We start from the raw sequence: 23080 nt of genomic DNA on the forward strand, positions 1-23080 counted from the left end.
AATTATGTTATTTGTACAGTCTATGAAGCTTACTTAAATTTTTAATAATAATTCGTTCGTATTTTAACATTCTTCAAAAAGAAGGATCTGAATTTGTATTGTAACCTTTAATTACATTGATTAATTATATTAATCTATGACATCTTTCTATTTGTAATCTTTGACAATTATTTTTTTCTATAGGTTAGTTTGTTTTGTTTATTGTAATTATTAAAATGTGAGTAATTAATTAGGATTTTCAATTGTTCGCTTTTTTTCTGTGATTGCCATAATTATATTATTTATTAAAATATTTCCCACGTTCTTATATAAAATCGTTTTTTACTTTATTTTAAATTCTGGAACAAGTTCTGAAGTTATCTCTTAAACATTCATTCATATAAACTTTGCATTTAATGTAATTTTAATCTTATTTCTTACTAATATCATAAATGCGAAAGTTCAGATGGATGTTTGCTAAAGTTTGTAGCGTAAACGGCTGTACGGATTCCGATGAAATTTGGCACAGACGTAGAGGATAGTCTGGAAGAACATATAGGGTTCACTTTTGTTTAAATTTTTATAAATCAAGCTGTTGGTCGCGACCACGTCCGCGTGAAATTATAAACATAGCCTACGTTACTCACTGATATCGTAGCTTTTTAAACGGTGAAAGATTTTTTGAAATCGGTCCAGTAGTTTTCGAATTATGTCAATAAGAACAAAAATACAAATCTTTTTTCTACATTAGTATAGATATGGAATATGATAAAATGTATATTTTATAAATGAAAAACAAGTACTTCAAACTATTTTATTTTTATTTCGTGATTTCTTATCTATGTTTTAAACGTACAAAGAAAAAAAATAGAATTCAATGGAAATGTGAATTCACATGTCACTGGCTGAAAATATCAATTATTGTCTATGGATTTATTTTTTAATATTTCAAACACGTAATAACAAATATCCATTCATCTTAACTTTCGCCTTTTTTGTCTAAAATTAGCTGTTACTCGCGACTTCGCCAGCGTAAAACCAAAAGTAAAGTAGCCTGTGTGTTCTTCAGACTATCCTCTATATCTATACCAAATTTCATCGAAATCCGTTCAGCCGTTTAGGCACAAACTAACAAACAACCATCCATCCATTTAAACTTTTTAGATAGGTTTGTTACTCTATTCCATTGAATTCGACACAAACTTTCGTATTCATAAAATATTTGTTTGTTTACAGGTAACACGAGCGGCTATAACACTGTCGACGCTGCCCACCCCACGCGAGCCGATCCGCGGTGATTTAAGATGGCGTCCAAAGCCATTTACGAAGCAACCGGCAAAGACCTTATAACCAGGTGAGAGGTGAATATCACCGAAAGGAAATAATTGACATAACCGTGGGCTTACACTGTCAAACACGAGAAAACAATTTTACTTCTAACTGATATTATAAATGCGAAAGTTTAGATGGATGGGTGGATGTTTGTTAGAGTTTGTAGCCTAAACTGCTGAATGGATCTTGATGAAATTTTGGATATAGAGCATAGTCTGGAAGAAATTATGGGCTACATATTTTAATGCCACGCGAACGGAATCACGGGCGAAAGCTAGTGATACATAAAATGGCAATGAAATTCGAGTGTAAGGTTTGCGATTTTGGAACATTTTTACAGACATCTAACCTTGTAGAGGCAACATCCTCCCCTCGGTAACGCCAAAGCTTTTAGTCACACGGGCGCTTATATTTTGCATGTAAAAAATAAATTAGAATTAAGAATGAATGTGGATGACTATAAAGGTAGAGGAAGACCAACTATTGACGTATTGTGTGAAAGATATGCTTAACGGAGTGAATTCAGATATGACGGCTGATAGAGATGGTAGAGCAGTGCCGACCATGGGACAAGGGCAAGATGAATGTTGTCGTCTACCCTATACTACGAGGATTATTCCCAACCGTCGCCCCACTCTGTCCCCACGTGCAGACAGATGAGAATATAAAGTTTTATCCGTCCCACCCTTTGCGACGAGGAGACGGTAGGAACTTATTTTCTTTCTTAACGCTTCCATCTGTCACAATATTGGTGATGGTGGGACTAAAAGGTGGGACGGATGAAACATATTCTCATCTGTCCTCAACCCACTACGGCATTTCCGATGATGTAAATGTTAAAAAATTTGCATCATTATTTATATCCCAAGCGATATCGCTTTTCTTGTCAAAGATTACATCGTTGGTTTAATCAACCGGAAGAAAATAAATATTACAATTTTTATCGCTATATATAAGCAAAGTCCCGCTGTCTGTCGTTATGTACGCTTAGATCTTTTCAACTAAGCCATGGGCTTTGATGCAGTTTTAATAGAGTGATTCCAGAGGAAGGTTTATCATACTAATATTATAAATGCGAAAGTTTAGATGGATGCATGGAAGATGGATAAACGGCTGTACGGATTTCTATGAAATTTGGCCCATATTTACTTTTGTTTTTTCCAATTACACGCGGGCGAAGCGCAGGCGAAAGCCAGTTTGTATAATATAGTAAAGAAATACTGATAGTTTGAGGGTTGTCGAATGTTATGTCATTTTCGTATCAACATTAGACACGTGCGAATCCGGGGCAGGTCGTTAGTGAGTAGTGAGTCATATAATATCTTTGATAAAACGTATGACGCCTATATTAATGCAGGCTACACACGTTAGGTTTAATAATTATAAAATTTGCACCAACAGTTTCTTAGTACTGCACAGTTAATAAATGTAACATATGATATATGATAATACTAGCTTTCGCCCGCGACTCCGTCCGCGTAGAATTAAAAAACTGAGTAGCTTATGTTTTCTTCCAGACTATCCTCTACGTTTATGTCAAATTTCATCGAAATCCGTTCAGCCGTTTAAGCTAGTAATTCTAACAAACGTCCATCCATCCATCCATCTATCCATCCATCCATTAGTATGATATGATTTTATGTATTATATATGATTTTTAATATATTCCAGGCATATAGGGTCTGGTACAGCATTAGTACCATGTCGGTTCGCTGTCTTCGAGGAGGGCACCGTCTGGGAGGACGAGATCGGGAAGAACCCGTGGCTCACCAAAGAGGTATAGTTAAAGAAATAAATTCGCTACCCACTTGATTCAATACCAAATTGTTATCATAAGAGATTTAGTCTATGTTGTTATGGCAAGTAAATACTAGTTGTTCCCGTGCGGATTTATCCGCATATCGTAAAAACTTTGTTATTGTTTATTTTTATGTATCTTTCAATTGCAAATGTTAAAATTCAAATACACAGATTATAACGAAGGCTGTTGATATTGGCTAACAATTGCCGTTACCATGGTAACCTTGCTTCTTATCTGCTTTGACTTGTAGGTTTTGTCTCTTTCTCGCATGACAATTTTTTTAAATTGAGTCACTTGTTATGTAACATAGTGTGAAAATATGTAGCCTATAGCGTGTCGTAACTGTAGTGGTTTTTATTAAAATAAGAATTATTCAAAAATATGCTGTGATTGCTGACATCCTGTATAACAAAGTTTACATTTTACAATATTAGTATGGACTAGCTATTACTAGCACCTTTCTCCGCGTGAAATAAAAACATAGCCTATATCACTCAGTGATAACGTAGCTTAAAATGATGTAAGTAGTTTTTTAAATCGGCCCAGTTTTTGAGTTATTTCAATACATATAAAGATTTCCTTTTTGTAATATTAGTATGTACTAGCTGTTCCCGTGCGACTTTATCCGCATGAAATTATGAAAGTTTCATTTTATTGTTTACATGTGTCAAATTATCAATTACTAATGTCAAAATGACATGACATGATGACAACCTTGCTTTCTTGATGTTGGCAGCAACTTGGTCTCTTTCCCACATTAGGGTTTTTATCCAAAATATTTACCCCCTAAGTTTAATGGTGTTAAAATATATAGCCTAAAGCGTGGAGCAAGTGTAAGGCTTTTTATTAAAAAAATAATTATTCAAAAATATGCTGTAATTGCTGACATCTTAGGCAACAAAGATGTGTGTGTTTACGCTTTATTATAATAATAAGATATACAGATATTGACTCTTAATGTTTGTTTTCCAGTCGCTGGTAGTGAAGCCGGACCAGCTGATCAAGCGGCGCGGCAAGCTGGGTCTAGTCGGTGTGAACAAGACAGCGGCTGACGTGCGCCGCTGGCTTGCGGACCACACTGGCAAGGAACAGCAAGTCGGTGCCGCTCTTGGAAAGTTACGACGCTTCGTCGTCGAGCCTTTTGTCAAACATGACGCTGTAAGTGAATTACTACACCCAAAGACATAAGAAATATAGAGTAGACATATTGAACATTTTTTCACCGGTAACTTCTTTGAAAGGTAATATGTTATCAAGTTTAGTGCCACCTAGTGTTCTTGTATTGTAAAATTTTACAAAATCATAATAGGCTCCATCTTTTGTTTATAAAATAAACTAAACACTGTCGACATGTAATTTAGTGCCATCTATTGGCAAATCTACTAACTAAAACAGCTTAAGTTTAATTAGTCACCCAAAAACGTGGTAGAGACTTCGTGTAATGAAATTAAAAAATATTAAAAAACTATATTACTCGCAGATAAATTACCTTTCAAATGGTGAAAGAATTATTAAAATCGGCCCAGTAGTTTTTGAGTTATTTCAATTCATACAAAAATACAAATCTTTCCTCTTTATAATATTAGTATACTAGCTGTTACTCGCGACTTCGTCCGATGAAATTAAAAAATGCAACATACGCTACTCGCAGATATATTACCTTTCTAATGGTAAAAGAATTATAAAAATCGGTCCAGTAGTTTTTGAGTTATTTCAATACATACAAAAATACAAATCTTTCCTCTTTATATTATAGATGATCCTTGTATACCCAAACTATGCTTAGATGTCATAACGGTGTCATTAAATGTGTTACTGTCTTCTAGAACGAGGAGATGTACCTCTGCATCCAGTCAGGTCGTCGCTCTGACACCATTCTGTTCCATCATCAAGGAGGTGTTGATGTCGGCGATGTGGATGCCCTGGCTCTTAGACTGGAGGTAATATATTAACAATTATATAGCAAAAACTTATATACAAGTCGAATTTAATTCAAGTTAGTATTTTTTTTGTTTTTACAATGTTTTTTCTACATGTATGACAAATTTCATCAAGAACTAATACAGTAGAACCTCGATAAGTTAAAGTCCGCGGGAAACACAAAATATTTTAAGTTATAGAGGGTTTAAGTTATCAAGGGTCCATGTTGTAGAGGTTTTGGACTCTGATGGGAAGGGAACATATAATTTTTTAAAGTTATAGAGGTTTTAAGTTATCAAGGGTCTATGTTGTAGAGGTTTTGGACTCTGATGGGAAGGGAACATATAATTTTTTGAAGTTATAGAGGTTTTAAGTTATCAAGGGTCCATGTTGTAGAGGTTTTGTGCTCTGATGGGAAGGGAACATATTATTTTTTGAAGTTATGAAGGTTTTAAGTTATCAAGGGTCCATGTTGTAGAGGTTTTGGGCTCTGATGGGAAGGGAACATATTATTTTTTGAAGTTATGAAGGTTTTAAGTTATCAAGGGTCTTTTGTAGAGGTTTTGGACTCTGATGGGAAGGGAACATATAATTTTTTGAAGTTATAGAGGTTTTAAGTTATCAAGAGTCTATGTTGTAGAGGTTTTGGGCTCTGATGGGAAGGGAACATATAATTTTTTGAAGTTATAGAGGTTTTTAAGTTACCGAGGTTTGGATTATCGAGGTTAAACTTATCAAGGTTCTACTGTATAAGTATAGATTAGTAGTTAACTTTGCAAACTTAGATCTTAATATTAAACTGATTTTTAGTAAGTTGTAAGTTTATTTTTATATATTATACATTTCAGGTTCCAGTAGATACGTTCCCCAGCGGAGAGGATGTCGACACACATCTTCTAAAGAATGTTAAATCAACTTCTGTCAGAAGGTAATTGGAAATTTTACTTATATTAATAACTAGTTGTTGCCCGCGACTTCGTCCGCGTGGAAATTGAAAGTTCAAAATTTACGTTCGACCTTTTTTTTAACCTATTATCTAAAGTATTAACTTAGTAATCTAAGTAATAACAGAAATCTGCTTTTGAAGTTTGAAAGCTCATTTTTTTGTTCGCGATATCTTCTAAACTATTAGTCCAATTTAAATACTGTAAAGGACAATTTTATTCTACATTAAATTCTCCTGATAACAAACGCATTTATTTGGATAAGGATTAATGTTGAAACCAATAAAAGAACGCCGCAAATAGCGTGCGGTTTTAAATTCATTTTGTAAACAATAAAGTGGTTATTGGAAGAAAACCGTTTAAGATAGATATATGCTATCGCGGACTTTTCTGTAGAACCTTTTTAGATCAACAATTCTTTCATATATAATTTTATATGCATCTAACGCTGTTTATTAATAGTTCCTCAACATTAGTAATAAAAAAATATAGCCTATGTTACTCACAGATAAATTACCTTTTTAATGGTGAAAGAATTTTTAAAATCGGCCCAGTAGTTTTTGCGTGAATCAAATACATAAAAATACTTTCTTTTTTTATAATATTACTATAGACTAGCTGTTGCTCGCGTAGTCCACGTTAAATTTAAAAATATGGCCGATGTTACTCAGCGATAAGTACCTTTTTAAAGGTGAAAGTATATTTAAAATCAGCCCAGTAATTATTACGTAACTCAAATATATACAAAAATACTAACTAGTATAGATATTGACGACAGAGCGTCGGTGGCTCAGTGGTTTAAGCACTTGACTTGTAATCTACAGGTCTTGGGTTCGAATCCCGCCATATACCAATGTGATTTTCAATTTTTCGAATTTTCATATGTACATAATTTACCCGACGTTCTTACGGTGAAGGAAAACATCGTGATCTGCACATATCGGCGAAGAAATTCAAAGATATGTGTGAAGTCAACCCGCACTTGGCCAGCGTGGTTGACTATGGCCTAGTCACCCTGACTTTAGGGTAGGCTCCGAGCCCCTCGGTGGGGACGTATAGTGAGCTGGTGATGATGATAGATATTGACATAATATTTATTTTTGTTTCAGGATAATAACCACTTTCATACTATCTCTTTACAAAGTATACGTAGATTTGCACTTCACGTATATGGAAATCAATCCTATCGTGGTGACAGGCGACAGGATATATTTACTAGATCTAGCCGCTAAGCTAGACCAGACGGCGGACTTCATCTGCGCCAAGCACTGGGGGGAGGTGGCCTTCCCTCCCCCCTTCGGCAGGGACGCCTACCCCGAGGAGGCGCATATCGCAGACTTGGACGCTAAGAGTGGAGCCAGCTTAAAGGTATGTTAAGAAGTAATTAAAAAAAAAACAATTTTAGTACTTAAGTAACAATTTTTTTAATTTAAAAATATTTTTTTTAGATTTTGAAAAAATATTTTTTTAAATATTTAGTATGAAAATTACAATTGATTGGTTCTTTTTATAAGAAAAACAAACGAAAGACGAAACTTTTAATTTTGGTTTAAAAAAAATTACAGTTTTCTCAAAGTTAGAGAAAGAAAACGTTCAATGATTCTTTTTATTTTGTTCTCGCGTGAGTTATTCCAAAAAAGGGATAACGGTACGAAAGAGCAATTATTTGTCTTGGTCAAGGAAACAAATTACCAATGTAAATACATTATTTTGGACGTATGCGTTATGTAGAATTTGACCCACTTATCACCCTCGGTGTCCACCGATGACCGAACAGACTGTCACTTGAGGATGTCCATCCTCAAGTGACAGTCTGTTCTGGGATCCAAGGAACACACTGGAAGGTTGGCTTTTTTATAATATAAGTTGGCAAACTCGCAAGCGGCCACCTGAATCCACCGAAATGGAAAGCGACCGCTGCACATAGACAGCCGCAATTGCAGCGTTGCCTACCCTTCATTGACGGAGGAGACGCACATAAAGAGGACATTTCCCCTTCCTATGCGTCTCCACCGTCAAATCTACTTTTCCTTCCCATCCTTTCTTTTTAAGAAAAGGGTGGAAACGGAAAGGGACTAAAGTTAGGCCTCCGGCACCACATTTATCAGACTGTACGCGGAATTGCTTCCACTTCACGCCTGTTTTCTGTGTGGTCGTGGTATTGGTGGGCGAGCCGACCCTGCAGTGCGAAGATGTTAAAGCGGGCTCTACCACTGTTAAAATATGACTTTATTAGAGTATGTGCCCCCTCGGAGGAGACATATATCTCCAGCGGGAGAGCATACTCTCGAGGGGAGCGAGGGGGAGCATTCAATGTACATAGTAATGGAGCATTTTACAGTGGTAGAGCCCGCTTTAATATCTTTGCACGAAGGGGTCGACTCGCCCCCAACAATACCACGACCACACAAACAGGCGTGAAGTGTAAGCAATTCGGCGTACAGTCTGATGAATGTGGTGTCGAAGGTCCAATTTTTAGTCCCTTTTCCTTTTCACCCTGTTCTTAAGAGGAAAGGTTAGAAAGGAAAAGTGGATTTATCGGTGTAGGAGACGCATAGGAAGGGGAAATATCCTCTTTATGTGCATCTCCTCCGTCAATGAAGAGTAGGCAACGCTGCAATTGCGGATGTTTATGTGCAGCGGTTGTTCCATTTCGGTGGATTCATGCCGCTTGCGAGTTTGCCATCTTATAAATAAAAAATGGGGATGGGGAGCAGAAGAGTTAGAATACTAAAAATGTGTTTTAAATCTGTTTTCCGATATAGCTGACGGTGTTGAACAAATCCGGGCGCGTGTGGACGATGGTGGCGGGCGGCGGCGCGTCGGTGGCGTACAGCGACACGGTGTGCGCGCTGGGCGGCGCGGCCGAGCTCGCCAACTACGGGGAGTACTCGGGCGCGCCCACGGAGGCGCAGACCGCGGACTACGCGAGGACCATATTCAGCCTCATGTGTAGGGAGAAACATCCCGACGGCAAGGTATGTCGAAAATAAATACATTTTTTGTGGCTATTGTTATTTTTTATACAAAAAAATATACAATCTTTTAGAAAAATAAAGTCGACAAACTGCAGTGAAATTTGTTGGCGACAGACACTACTTTCTCATATATTACTTTATGGATGGATGTTTGTAAGAGTTTGTAGCCTAAACGGATGAACGGATTTCTATGAAATTTGGTGTATGTAGAGGATAGTTTAGAAGAACACATAAGCTACCCACTTTTGTTTTTATAATATCACGCGGATGGAGTCGCGGGAAAAGCTTATCTATACTTCTTTACTATTATAATAAAACGTAAATACACTCTTCTTTGTTGCCTAAGATGTCAGCAATTACAACCATATTTTTTTAATAAAGAGCCCTACACTTACGTTATGCTTTAGGCTATATATTTTAACGACATTAAACTTAAGGGGTAAATATTTTGGATGAAAACCTTAATGTGGGAAAGAGACCATAAGTTGCTGCCAACATCAAGGAAGCAAGGTTGTCATCATGTCATGTCATTTTGACATTTGTAATTTGACAACTGAAAACAGTAAAATAAAATTTTCATTATTTTATGCGGATCAAGTCGCTTGGGAACAGCTAGTTTATTTACACAAGAAAATATACAATGTTTCATTAAAAAAAATAGACAAACTGCACAGCAGTGTGGCTTGATTCCATCCTATTTAAGTGATTTTTTGAATTTCAAAATTAAAAATTATCCCATAGTTTTTGAGTTAAAATGTACCAAAATTCATGAATTTTACCCAGGTGCTGATCATAGGCGGTGGCATCGCCAACTTCACGAACGTGGCGGACACCTTCCGCGGCATCATCAGCGCCATCGAGACATACAAGGACGCGCTGCTGCAGTACAACGTCACCATCTTTGTGCGCAGGGGTGGACCTAATTACCAGGAGGGGCTACGGTAAGTGTATTAATTACCCCCCCCCCCCTTTTTGTATAGGTAATCGAGTCATCATAATAAGATAGCTTCCGAAGCAGTGAGGTTATAGGGAATAATATCAGAATACAAAGAGATGGTTGGAGAATTGATGCAGGAGAAATTTGTTTAAAATCTCTTTATCTTGTCTTAATAATTCCCCCCCCTTTTTGTATGAGGAAAAGTGTCAGAATAGAATGAGATAGGTGGAGGAGGGATACGGGGGATATTACCTTTGAAAGGTCTTCATCTTATCTTACTCTGTCCACCCTTTTTTGTGCAAGAAATAGAGTGAAAACACACTAAGATGGTTGTAGAAGGGGTGCGGGGGAGGGAGGGTACATCTAGAATAACTTTATCTTGTTTTACTATGTCCTTTTGTATGGAGGATAGACTCTAAACTTGCAGCTTTCTTGTGATTTCATATTATTTTCGACGCCTATGTAAGTTCTGTAAGTAATAATTAACGCTACGGGTCAGTTAAACCAGTGGGACTATAAATAAGATTGTTTTTTAGGCAAATGCGTGAAGTGGGCCAGCGCCTACGTATACCGCTGTACGTGTTTGGACCTGAGAGCAATATGACAGCGATCGTGGGCCTGGCGCTGGGACACTCGCCTATACCGCAGGAACACCAGCTAGATTACGCGCCTAAACAATTACCTAAACCAAAACCTGTGGTATGTAACTCTCCGATTTAGCAATATTATAAATGTGAAGATGGATGGATGGATGGATGGATGGATGGATGGATGGATGGATGGATGGATGGATGGATGGATGGAGGGATGGATGGATGGATGGATGGATGGATGGATGGATGGATGGATGGATGGATGGATGGATGGATGGATGGATTTGGGTTGATGGGCGGATGGATGTGGATGTATGGATGTATGGATGGATGGATGTTTGTTAGAATTTGTAGCCTAAACTGCTGAACGGATCTCGATGATTGTCATAGATGTAGAGGATAGTTTGGAAGAACACATAGGCTACGCACTTTTGTTTTTTTTTTATTTCACGCGGACGGAGTCGCGGGCGAAAGCTAGTAGATTATATACTAGTAAGAGCCCGCGGCTTTGTCAGCGTGGAATAAAAAAAGTGTTAAAAAATATAGCCTATGTTACTCAGTGATAACGTAGCTTTCTAATGGTGAAAGAATTTTCTAAATCTGTCAAGTAGTTTTTGAGTTAATTCAATACATACAACATACATATTTCTTTTTATTGGTACTAGCTATCGCCCGCGACTCTATCCGTGTGAAATTAAAAAAAATAACTAAGTAGCCTATCTGTTCTTCCAGACTATCATCTACATCTATACCAATTTTCATGAAGATCCGTTCAGCCGTTTAGGCTACAAACTCTAACAAACATCCATCCATTTAAAATTCACATTTATAATATTAGTAAGATTAATAAAAAGTTTTTTTACAGCCTGCGCCTAAATTGGATCTACCAGTGTTGACCCCAGCGCTGTTGGACCTAGTCTGCTCGCAGGCGCCTACGCGGATGGACCTAGGACAGCCGCTGAGTACTGCACGGCCACTCTTAACTGACAGGACTAAAGCTATCATCTGGGGAATGCAGAATAGAGCTATACAGGTACAGTGGTAGAGCCCGCTTTAACATCTTCGCACTGCAGGGCTCGCCTCCAACAATACCACGACCACACAGACAGGCGTGAAGTGGAAGCAATTCCGCGTGCAGTCTGATGAGTGGTGTCGGAAGCATAATTCTAGTCCCTTTCCCTTTCCACCCTTTTCTTAAGAGGAATGGATGGAAAGGAAAAGTGGACTTGACGGTGAAGACGCATAGGAAGGGGAAATGTACTCTTTATGTGCGTCTCCTTCAATCAATGAAGGGTAGGCAGCGCTGCAATTGCAGATGTCTATTTGCAGCGGTCTGTTTCCATTTCGGTGAATTCAGGTGGCCGCTTCCGAGTTTGCCACCTTATATTATAAAAAAAAACTGGGGGAAAAGGGAGGGGTACTAGGTTCCCAAACTTATTTTTTGTCAAGTAGGAGCCTGTATTAGGTGGTGATTAGGGCTTAGTTAACTGCATTCATACTATTCGGGTTAATTATATAATGAAATTCTATAATCACATTAATATCCGGGATTCGAACTCAAAACCTGTACGTTACAAGTCAAGTGCTCAAACCACTGAGACACCGATTCTTTCATATAATACCCACTTTAAAAGTTTTGTAGCCACTTTTTTTTCTTAAAAACCTCAATAACGTATCAATCTTGACGTGTATTTAGGAGAAAAACACTTTTTTTATTTTAAAATTTACTTTCCTGTACTCTGTGTATTCCTCATAAAAACGTTGGGAAGGGGACATTATGGGAATAAAGATTTTTTTTTGTTCTAGGGCATGTTGGACTTTGACTATATCTGTAGGCGCGCGGAGCCTTCCGTTGTAGCCATCGTGTACCCTTTCACTGTGGACCACAAACAGAAGTATTATTTCGGAAATAAAGAAGTTTTTATACCTGGTGAGTAGAGATAGCTTTTTAAACGAGTAAACGGTTACCTGAATTCGCCGAATTGGCGAAACAGCTGCCTATAGACATCCAGAGGCCTAATTTTAGTCCCTTCCCCTTTCCACCTTTTTCTTTAGAGAGAAGGATGGGAAGGAAAAATGGATTTGACGGTGGAGACGCATAGGAAGGGGAAATGTCCTCTTTATCTGCGTCTCCTCCGTCAATAAAGGGTAGGCAACGCATCTGCAATAGGGAATATGCATGTATTTTTTCTGAAACGATTCTACTTGTTATAAAATAACCAGAAAAAAAAATTGACACGAAAATATTCAACCATTGAGCTAAAATGAATAAAATAAAATTACGACCATTTTCGTGCGACTAAAATGCGACCGGAGTTGTCGTGAGACAATTGACGTCAATCGTCATATTCCATTCATAACATACGCTCAGATGTCACTTCGATGTAAAAAAACCACAAAGTATCTTATTGCTTCTCAAGGTCAAAAAGTCAAAAATCGATTCATTTTTATTATTCCTGGTACAAATAAGTGGTAATTAATAATTCTGTTCATTAATTTTTTTATTTGAAAGTTTTAATATCGTGTTTAGGAGGGATATAGTCTATTTTTAATCTTTACTATTATAATAAAGCGTAAACACACACTTCTTTGTTGCCTAAGATGTCAGCAATTACACCATATTTTGAATAATTCTTTCTTTAATAAAAAGCCCTACACTTACGTCACGCTTTAGGCTATATATTTTCACGCCATTAAACTTAAGGGGTAAATATTGTGGATAAAAACCCTAATGTGGACCATAAGTTTCTGCCCACATCAAGGAAGCGAGATTGCTAATGTCATGTCATTTTGACATTTGCTATTGAAAACAATAATAATAAACAGTAAATATTTATAATTTCAGACGGATGAAGCCGCATGGGAACAGCTAGTATAATAATATTTAATATGTGTCTGTTCGCAGTTTTCTCTGATATGGACGTGGCGATGCGTAAACACCAGGAAGCGACAGTACTCGTCACTTTTGCGTCTCTCCGCTCCGCTTATGACAGCACTATACAGGTATGTCATTTTACTCGAAATTCTTTATCTTCGAAAGGGACAAACTATAAGCCAATACAGAACGAATAAAGATTGCCAATAACCTAAATTTTTTAATTAATATGGTACCTAATTTAAAAAAAAAACTTTCGTCAACAATAACAGGAAGAGTTACTAACGCTATCTATTTCCTGTTTCTACATTTTTTATAATATGAGGTGGCAAACGAGCAAGCAGCCACCTAAATACGGCAAAATGGCGAAGCGATCGCTGCCCATAGATATTCGCAATAGCGGTGGCGTTGCCTACCCTTGATTGGACATGAAGAGGATATTTCCCCTTCCTATACATCTGCACCGTCAAATCCGCGTTCTCTGTTCATCATTTTCGTATAAGAAAAAGAGCGGGAAGGAAAAGGGTTGAAAGTTTGTCTTCAAAAGGGGCAAAAACTACAAGCCAATACGGGCAAAGAATCAAGATCATAACCTAAATTCTAAATAAAATAATTACCTTTTGTATGTGTTGACAATTTACACCTTATTTCAAAAATAATACAATCACAGAAAGAGTCACTGACGCCATCTACTTCCTGCTTCTCTCATTCTCTCTCTCTCTCTCTCTCTCTCTCTCATTATATCTCATTATATCTCATTATATCTCTCTCTCATATCTCATTGATAATATTTTTTTTTGTTTTCCAATAAATATCCTTTTTATCTTCCCCAGGCGATGCAGCATCCACAAATTAACACAATAGTGATAATAGCTGAAGGCATTCCAGAGAATATGACTAGAAAATTAATCAAAGTGGCTGACCAAAGAGGGGTAAGTACATGCTGTCGATAGATGGCGTTGTTATAAAAGCGGTCGACAGCAGTTAGCGTGGAATTAAAAAATTAGTTTATAATATGCCCCTTTCATGTCTGCTAGCTTCTAGTAAAAGTTCCGACAATTTCTATTCTGAGATATCTTAGAACAAACGCTACTTACCGATTAACAGATAAATAAATGGTTTTAAATGTGATTTTAGTTATATACAAGGCAAATACATAATCTTCGCGACAGATGGAATTTTCTATTGATATTACATACAATTGGTCGATAAGTAGCGTCGTCTTAGTAGTAATAATTCTCATATCTCTATTTTCTTATTTTTATATATAATATGTTTCACATGATTTTCTTTAAAAAAAAAATAACAAAATAAAACATATTATATAAGAAAATAGAAGTCCACCCGCTGCGGAATCCGATGACTCAATAAACAAATATCGACAAATTTAGTAGTAATAACTATTAAATTTGTCGATAGATGGAGCTTTTATAAATATATAGAAATTGCAAAGATTTTTATAGAATCTTCAAAACATAATAACTTGGTTTTATTGATAAATTACGCTTTTTTAAATTTAAAGAAAATACACAGATTTTTGTAGAATCATCGAAATAATAACATGGATCTGTCCATAGATGGCGCTATTAACAAGTACTTTATCTCTTTTTGGATAAAAATTAGCGAAAAAAATGTTTCAGGTGACAATAATAGGTCCAGCGACAGTGGGAGGCATCAAGCCAGGATGTTTCAAGATCGGCAACACTGCTGGAATGATTGACAACATCATTGACAGCAAGCTGTACCGTCCTGGAAGGTAATTTAATAATCGTCACATTTAATGGCCGGTTTCCAAGCTTCGTTTAAACATTCGTTAGTTTATTGCTCCGATAAATGCATGAAATGCGTTTCCGAACTACGTCACCTGAGTTTTACTCCCTTGAAACGTAGCTCAATCTAACGCCAACTAAATAAAAATAAGTGGGAACTTTAGAAACCTAGTATAAGTAATATATAGACGAGACAGTGAACAAAATGTTATCACCGGTACTTTCTCTGAAAGGTCTCTCTATATCAGTTGTTGTTTAGTGCTACCTCTGTCTGTATTGACATAATAAAACATACAAAATTATAATAAGCACCTTTTGTTGTAAAATAAACTTGAAGTCTTTCGACTAACATCAGGTAATATTGGGTGATTTATGACATTTTCTTGTAGGCGTGGTACTTAGGTATTTCAACAAATTAGTTGTCTTGATAGTTGGTGTAGTCGTAATCCTCAATATCACAATTCATATTTCCACTAAATAATTATAGATCGTAACGATATGTTTCGATTAAGATATTGAATTGACGTCCACCGAACACATGGTCGCGCGCGCACTCCATATCGACTCAAATCGAACTGACTCGAATGACAAAATGGCCGCCTTACCAGTGCTCGGTGTTCGCCATGGGCATAGAGTAAGCCTACAAACTCATCAATGTTAAAAATAAACATTTAAATATTAAACTGCAATTAATTTAAATATATTGATATGTGGTTCTGGGGATATATTAATAGATGGCGTTAGTAAGATGTGAAAATTGTTTCAAGTGATTTGTCAACTACTCGTTTGTATTGAATCTCTTTGGGGTAACTTTTATTGTAAACTAGCTTTTACCTGCGACTACCTCCGAGTGGAATTAAAAAAAACAAAAGCCTATGTGTTCTTCCGGGCTATCCATCAAATTTCATCGAAATCCGTTCAGCCGTTTAGGCTACAAACTCTAACAAACATCTAACTAAACTTTCGCATTTATAATATTAGTTAGATTAACTTGTTAAATATTTATTTTCCAGCGTGGCGTATGTATCGCGATCTGGTGGAATGAGCAACGAGCTGAACAACATCCTCTCCAAGGAGGCGGACGGCGTCTGCGAAGGTGTGGCCATCGGAGGTGACAGATACCCCGGCACCACCTTCCTTGATCACCTCCTTAGGTAAACCTTTCAATATATGGCATAAACGATTTTACAGAAATAAAATAACGTTACCATTAACCGACATTGGTAGTAAAAGTAATAATTTATTGTTGAAAAAATATTATTGGTCAATTGCAATAAATGTGTAATAATATTTTCCTTATATAAGCTGCGTCCGCATGACAATATATAAAAAAACATTGTTTACATTTAAAACTTTCAATTACAAATGTCAAAATTTAAATGCACAAATGACAACGAAGGATTTTGACATTGGATAACAATTGCCATCACCATGGCAACCTTGCTTTGCTGCTATAGGCTTGTTTTTGTCCCTTTCCCGCATGACTTTTTTCAAATAATTTACTGCCTAAGTTGAATAGTGTGAAAATATGCAGCCTAAAGCATGTCGTTAGTGTAGGGCTTTTTATTAAAGATCGAATTATTCAAAAATGTGCTGTAATTGCTGACATCTTACATTACAAAGTTTGTGTTTATGCTATATCTAAGCACTAACTTTTGTCCGCGATTCCGTTGGTGTCGAATTAAAAAACATAGAAATTAGTAGCCTGAGTTCCAAACTATACATATATGACAATTGGAGATACATTCAGCAGTTTAGGCTACAAACTCTAATAAACATCCATCCATCTAAACTATCGCATATATAATATTAGTGAAATAGAAGTATAGATTGCGGACTATAAAATACCTATTTTTTCATTTAAGTATAAAAAATGAACCGTGTATTTCAGGTTTGAAGCGGACCCCAACGTGAAGATGCTGGTGGTGCTGGGCGAGGTGGGCGGCGTGGAGGAGTACCACATCTGCCGCGCCATCCGCGACAAGCTGATTACCAAGCCCATGGTGGCCTGGTGCATCGGCACCTGCTCAGGTCTGCAGCATCAGCTATCTCCAGTTAACTCAGAGTCTACCCTTAGTTTAAACAAAAACTTTGAATTTCTTAACAGATTGCAGATAATGTGATGTTTTCCTTAAAGACATTTAAGATATATATTGAGTAGACGTTATGAACATTTTTTCAGTGGTAACTTCTTTGAAAATTAGTTGTCAAGTTTAGTACCGCTTCATGTATTGACATGTTATAAAACATTTTATAAAATTATGATAAACTGCTTTATCAGATAGCAGCAACCGATCAAGTCGAGGTTCGGCCCTCTCGGGCGCCCTTAAATCGGAATGCTAAACGCGTATTGAATGACAGCCCAAGCCGAGGTCCCCTCTCGGGGGCCCTTGTGCCTAGTCACTCCATGGAGCGACCACCGAAGCGATCTAAGAGCTCGGTGGCCTCACAATCCGGTAATAATAAAGAAGTAACGGCTCGTGCCGAGGCTCCTGAGGGATCCCTCGAGCTTAGTTACTCATAAACGAGGTTTAGACTAAGCTCCATCTGCGCTCGACCTCAAGGCTGATGAATCTATAAATGCCTCTTCAAGGCAAACAGTGGCCATTTAGTCACAAAAAAAATTATGATAAGCTGCATCTTTTGTTTTATAATAAATATAAACATCTAAATATTATTTTATGACACCTATTGGTAATTAATTTCAATACAATTAGATATATTGACATGTGGTTTTGAGGATCTATCAATAGATGGCGTTAGTAGATCTTGTGAAAAATGTGTTACTTTGGAATATTTCCTTTAACTCATCTATTATATATGTTGTTTTTTCCTCGTGCATTATACAGTCGTATAAGAAAACTTGTCACTACTATTTAAACATGAGAAAATAAATATTTTTCTAATTTTCAGATATGTTCTCATCAGAAGTACAGTTCGGGCACGCGGGTTCTCTCGCCGGCTCCACTTTAGAGAAGGCGGCCGCTAAGAATGCTGCTTTAAAGACATTCGGTGTTACTGTACCGGATTCTTTCGATAGTTTGGGCAAGGCGATGCACCAGGTGTACCAGAAGCTGGTGGACCAGGGCAAGATCATCGTTAAGGAGGAGGTGGAACCACCTAAAGTTCCTATGGATTACGATTGGGCAAGGGTAAGTGATAAGTAAAGAACTATCCGACTCGAAGGACCATATGTTTAAGTTTAAACATTTACTTAGAATTATAGTAACATATGTTGCTTAATATGACATTGACAAAATATGACAATATTCACTATGAAATAATAAATTATTTGTTTTTTATTTTCCTTTGTTTTATACTTGCTGTTTCTTGCGATTTATTAAAAAATAAATCCTATGTTACTTAATCATAACACATCTTTTTATGAGTGAATGAATTTTTGTAATCGGCCCAGTTTTTTTGGGTTGAGATTTAAAGGCCTTCGTTGTCAGTTGTACAAATGAATTTTGACATCTAACAAGTAACCTATAAAATAAAGTTTTTATAATTTCACCAGGATGAATCCGCACACGATCAACTAGTATATGTTATGTATGTATGTATGTACAGAAGCTGGGTATAATCCGCAAGCCGGCGGCGTTCATCAGCACGATCTGCGACGAGCGCGGCCAGGAGCTGTCGTACTGCGGCGTGCCCATCAGCCAGGTGCTGGCGCGCGGCCTCGGCGTCGGCGGCACCGTCAGCCTGCTCTGGTACGACACACACACACATAAATCTGTTTTTATTTGTTTTACGAGCGAAAACGAAATTTAAAAAAGTGGGCTGCAAATTGAGGGTCTATGTCAGCTACCCTTCAGTGAAAGACCGGTCGAAATCGGCCCTGCCAGTTTGAGCGAATCTTGTGACGAGTTTGTTTGGAGCTTGAGATAAGTTTGAGTAGAGCGTGTGACAAGTTTTAGTGGAGCGTTTGACAAGTCTGAGTGCAGCGTGGGACAAGTTTTAGTGGAGCGTGTGACATGTCAGAGTGGAGAGTGTGACAAGTTTGAGTGGAGTGTGTGACAAGATTGCGTCTAGCGTGTGACAAGTTAGAGTGTATCGTGCGACAAGTTTGTATGGAGCTTGTGATAAGTCTGAGTGGAGCGTATGACAAGTTTGAGTGAAGCGTGTGACAAGTTTGAGTGGAGCGTGTGACAAGATTGCGTTTAGCGTGTGGCAAGATTGAGTGAAGCGTGTGACAAGTTTTTCCTGACGTGGTCCTTATCTTTCCTTTGTCTGCAGGTTCCAGCGCGAGCTGCCGCCGTGGGCGTGTCGGTTCATCGAGCTGGTGGTCATCGTGACCGCGGACCACGGGCCTGCGGTGTCGGGCGCTCACAACACGATGGTGACGGCGCGCGCCGGCAAGGACCTCATCTCCTCAGTCGTCAGCGGAATGCTCACTATTGTTAGTTCCCTTTGTAAAATTACCCATTTTAAATTAATCCATCTATATCTATACTAATATTATAAAGAGGAAAGATTTGTATTTTTGTATATATTGAAATAACTCAAAAACTAATGGAACTATTTTAAAAATTCTTTCACCGTTAGGAAGTAGAATATAAGTAATATTACGCGTGCGAAGTCGCGAGCAACAGTTAGTAATATAGTAAAGCGTAGACAGTACTTTGTGACGTAGGATGTCAATCATAGTAATAATAATAATCATTTAATCTATTCAAAACATTACAACCCTTACAAGGACTAGAAAAATATACAAAAAAAAATATACCAGTGACAATTAAAACTAAGTACACACAAAAAGTTAAATATATGACAGCAAAATATGAATAACGAGTAAATTCAATTATAAGTAGCATATTTTAGCATATTTTCGAATATTTTTTTCTTTAATAAAAAGCCTCAACAGTTACGTCACGTTAGGCTACACACGCTATTAAACTTAGGGGGTAAATATATTTGATAAAAACTAATGTGGGAAAGAGATCATAAGTTGCTGCCAACATCAAGGAAGTAAGATTGCCATTGTCTGTCATTTTGTCATTTGCAATTGATAATTTGACAAATATAAACAATAAAATAAAGTTTTTATAACTTCATGCGGATGAAGTCGCAGTTAGGCAACAAAGATGTGTGTGTCTACGCTTTATTATAATAGTATAGAAAAAGATTTAAATGTCTTCGTTATTACGTCATTTTAAAGACATAATATATTTTTATTAATATGTCCTTTTGGATATGTGTTAATATTTATTGTTCCTATGTTTTTTAACTATAATGCGTTGCAGGGAGACAGGTTCGGTGGAGCCCTAGACCGGGCTGCGGCGGACTTCTGCGCCGCGTATGACAAGGGACAACACCCACAGGAGTTTGTTAACGAGAAGAGGGCAAAGGGAGAACTTATTATGGGTATCGGACATAGGTAAATTATGATATATTACTTTATATTGTATTTTACACTAATATTTGCCCGCGACTCAGTCTGTGTGGAATTAAAAAAAAATAACAATAGTAAGACTATGTGTTCTTTCAGACTATGTTCTATATATATATATATATATGCCAAATTTTATCCAGATACGGTCAGTAGTTTGGGCTATAAACTCTTAACAAACATCCTTCCATCTATCCATCTAAACCTTTGGATTTATATTATTAGTATGATTATAAGGGGGAAAGGTTTGATTTTTAGATATTTAGAGAATTTTAAAATCGGCTCAGTCGTTTTCGACTTATTTCAATACATACGAATATCTAAAAATCCAAAATTTTCCTCTTTATTATCATACTAAAATTAGAAATGCAAAGGTTTAGATGGATGGATGTTTGTTAGAGTTTGTAGCCTAAACGGATGAACGGATCTCGATTAAATTTGGCATTGATGTAGAGGACAGTCTGTAAGAAGACATAGGCTACTCAATTTTGTTTTTTTTTTTAAATTCCACACTGAGAGAGTCGCGTGCGAAAGCTAGTATATATAATGTTATATATAGATATAGATATATATATAGAGTATTATGTAATTCCAGAGTGAAGTCGATCAACAACCCGGACTCGCGCGTGCGCGAGCTGAAGGCGTACGTGACGTCACAGTGGCCGGCGTGGCCCGTGACGCGCTACGCGCTGGACGTGGAGGCCATCACCACGCGCAAGAAGCCCAACCTCATCCTCAACGTCGACGGCATCGTCGCCGCCGCCATGGTCGACCTCTTCCGCCACTGCCAGCTCTTCACGCAGTCAGTATATTCAATTATTAGCTTGCTCCCGCGAATCCGTTCGCGGGGTATTAAAAAAAAAGTGAGGAGCCTGTGTGTTCTTCCAGACTATACTCTACATCTGTACCAAATTTTATGGTAATCCGTTCAGCAATTAAGCTAATTTCTAACAAATATCCATTTATCGAAATTTTCGCATTTATAATATTAGTATGATTTCTAACGCTTGCTAATTTCGCATGTTTTATATTAAATTTATACATGTATACATACACTAGCTGTTCCCGTGCGACTTCATCCGCATGAAATTATGAAAATTATATTTTATTGTACATTTGTCAAATTATCAATTACAAATGTCAAAATGACATGATGACAACCTTGCTTCCTTGATGTTGGCAGCTACTTATGATTTCTTTCCCACATTAGGGATTTTATCCAAAATATTTACCCCCTAAGTTAAATGGCGTTAAAATATATAGCTTAAAGCGTGACGTAAGTGTAGGGCTTTTTATTAACAAAAGAATTATTCAAAAATATGTTGTTATTGCTGACATCTTAGGCAACAAAGAAGTGTGTGTTTACGCTTTATTATAATAGTATAGATATAAAAGTAAACATATATATAAAAACTTGTCTAAATCACAATAATAATGTTTTTGATAGTTCACAATATACTAATTTTCGCCCGCGACTCCGTCCGCGTGGAATTAATAAAAAGAGTTAGTAGCCTATGTGTTCTATCCAAGGACATTTAAATAAGATATACATGAGACAGTGAACATTTTTTTTTACTGGTACTTTCTCTGAAAGGTACTACATCAGTTGTCAAATTTAGTGCCGTCTCGTATAATAAAACAATTTACAAAATTAAAGCTACATTTTTTTGTTAAAAATATCTATACATGAAATTGAAATAATTTTAAAACTATTAGGTCGATTTCAAACATTCTTTCAAAATTAGAAAGCTAATTTATCTGTGAGTATAGGCTATGTTTATTGTTTCACGGGGACAAAGTCGCGAGCGACAGCTAATATTTATGTATATTAATGCTAGCTTTCGCCCGCGACTCCGTTTGTGGAATTAAAAAAAACCAAAGGTGAATAGCCTATGTGTATTTCTAGACTACTCTTATGTCCATATTAAATTTCATCTAAATCCATTCAATCGTTTAGGCTAAAAACTCTAATATCCATCTAAAATTTGCATTTCTAATATAAATGTGATATTGTTTTCAGAGAGGAGGGTAATAATTACATCCAGATGGGTGCTATAAATGCGCTGTTCGTGTTGGGGCGCACTATCGGCCTGGTGGGGCACTACCTCGACCAGAAGCGCATGAAGCAGCCCCTCTACCGCCACCCCTGGGACGACATCACCTACATGCCGCCCCACAACTAGATCTGATAACAAATCCAATATATATTCATTATATCGATGGGTGAAAACTGTTTTAACCGCTATAAAAATAATTCAGGGGACCCAAAGTTTTTTTTTATATAAAAAAACATGAAAAATAATTCTGAAAATCATTTTTATATGATTTTCAAACAGATTCTAGATAAAATTACTATATTTGTGTACTTTATTCAATCTACTGACTTTTTTGGACTATATTTGGATTGTTTCAAGCGTCACAAAATATCTCTGATCTTAAAGAAACCTAAACGACGCAGAATAATTTGCTGATTCTGAACATATATATCATAAATGTGAAAGTTACGATGTATGGATGTTTGTTAACATTTGTAGCCTAAACGGATGAACGGATCTAGATG

At 36.9% G+C, this 23080-nt stretch overlaps 1 protein-coding gene across 3 annotated transcripts in view; it reads left to right on the forward strand.

The window, feature by feature from the left end:
• The window catches only part of LOC106100023 (ATP-citrate synthase), a 28829-nt gene extending 5749 nt beyond the window's left edge, over positions 1-23080 (forward strand). For all 3 annotated transcript variants that reach the window (XM_013278754.1, XM_013278756.1, XM_013278755.1), the window contains exons 2-23: positions 1216-1333; positions 2983-3088; positions 4085-4270; positions 4939-5052; positions 5881-5960; positions 7086-7344; positions 8742-8954; positions 9738-9895; positions 10428-10590; positions 11350-11517; positions 12291-12414; positions 13390-13487; positions 14193-14291; positions 15000-15115; positions 16142-16282; positions 17020-17159; positions 18042-18280; positions 18699-18841; positions 19368-19530; positions 20375-20508; positions 21116-21322; positions 22541-23080. In XM_013278754.1, the coding sequence (XP_013134208.1) occupies positions 1284-1333; positions 2983-3088; positions 4085-4270; positions 4939-5052; positions 5881-5960; positions 7086-7344; positions 8742-8954; positions 9738-9895; positions 10428-10590; positions 11350-11517; positions 12291-12414; positions 13390-13487; positions 14193-14291; positions 15000-15115; positions 16142-16282; positions 17020-17159; positions 18042-18280; positions 18699-18841; positions 19368-19530; positions 20375-20508; positions 21116-21322; positions 22541-22703 (3264 nt within the window). In that variant the 5' untranslated portion in view covers positions 1216-1283 and the 3' untranslated portion in view covers positions 22704-23080. The remainder of the gene's footprint in view (positions 1-1215; positions 1334-2982; positions 3089-4084; positions 4271-4938; positions 5053-5880; positions 5961-7085; positions 7345-8741; positions 8955-9737; positions 9896-10427; positions 10591-11349; positions 11518-12290; positions 12415-13389; positions 13488-14192; positions 14292-14999; positions 15116-16141; positions 16283-17019; positions 17160-18041; positions 18281-18698; positions 18842-19367; positions 19531-20374; positions 20509-21115; positions 21323-22540) is intronic.

This window comes from Papilio polytes, unplaced genomic scaffold (genome assembly GCF_000836215.1).
Source record: "Papilio polytes unplaced genomic scaffold, Ppol_1.0 DF824080.1, whole genome shotgun sequence".
NCBI classification, from domain to species: domain Eukaryota; kingdom Metazoa; phylum Arthropoda; class Insecta; order Lepidoptera; family Papilionidae; genus Papilio; species Papilio polytes.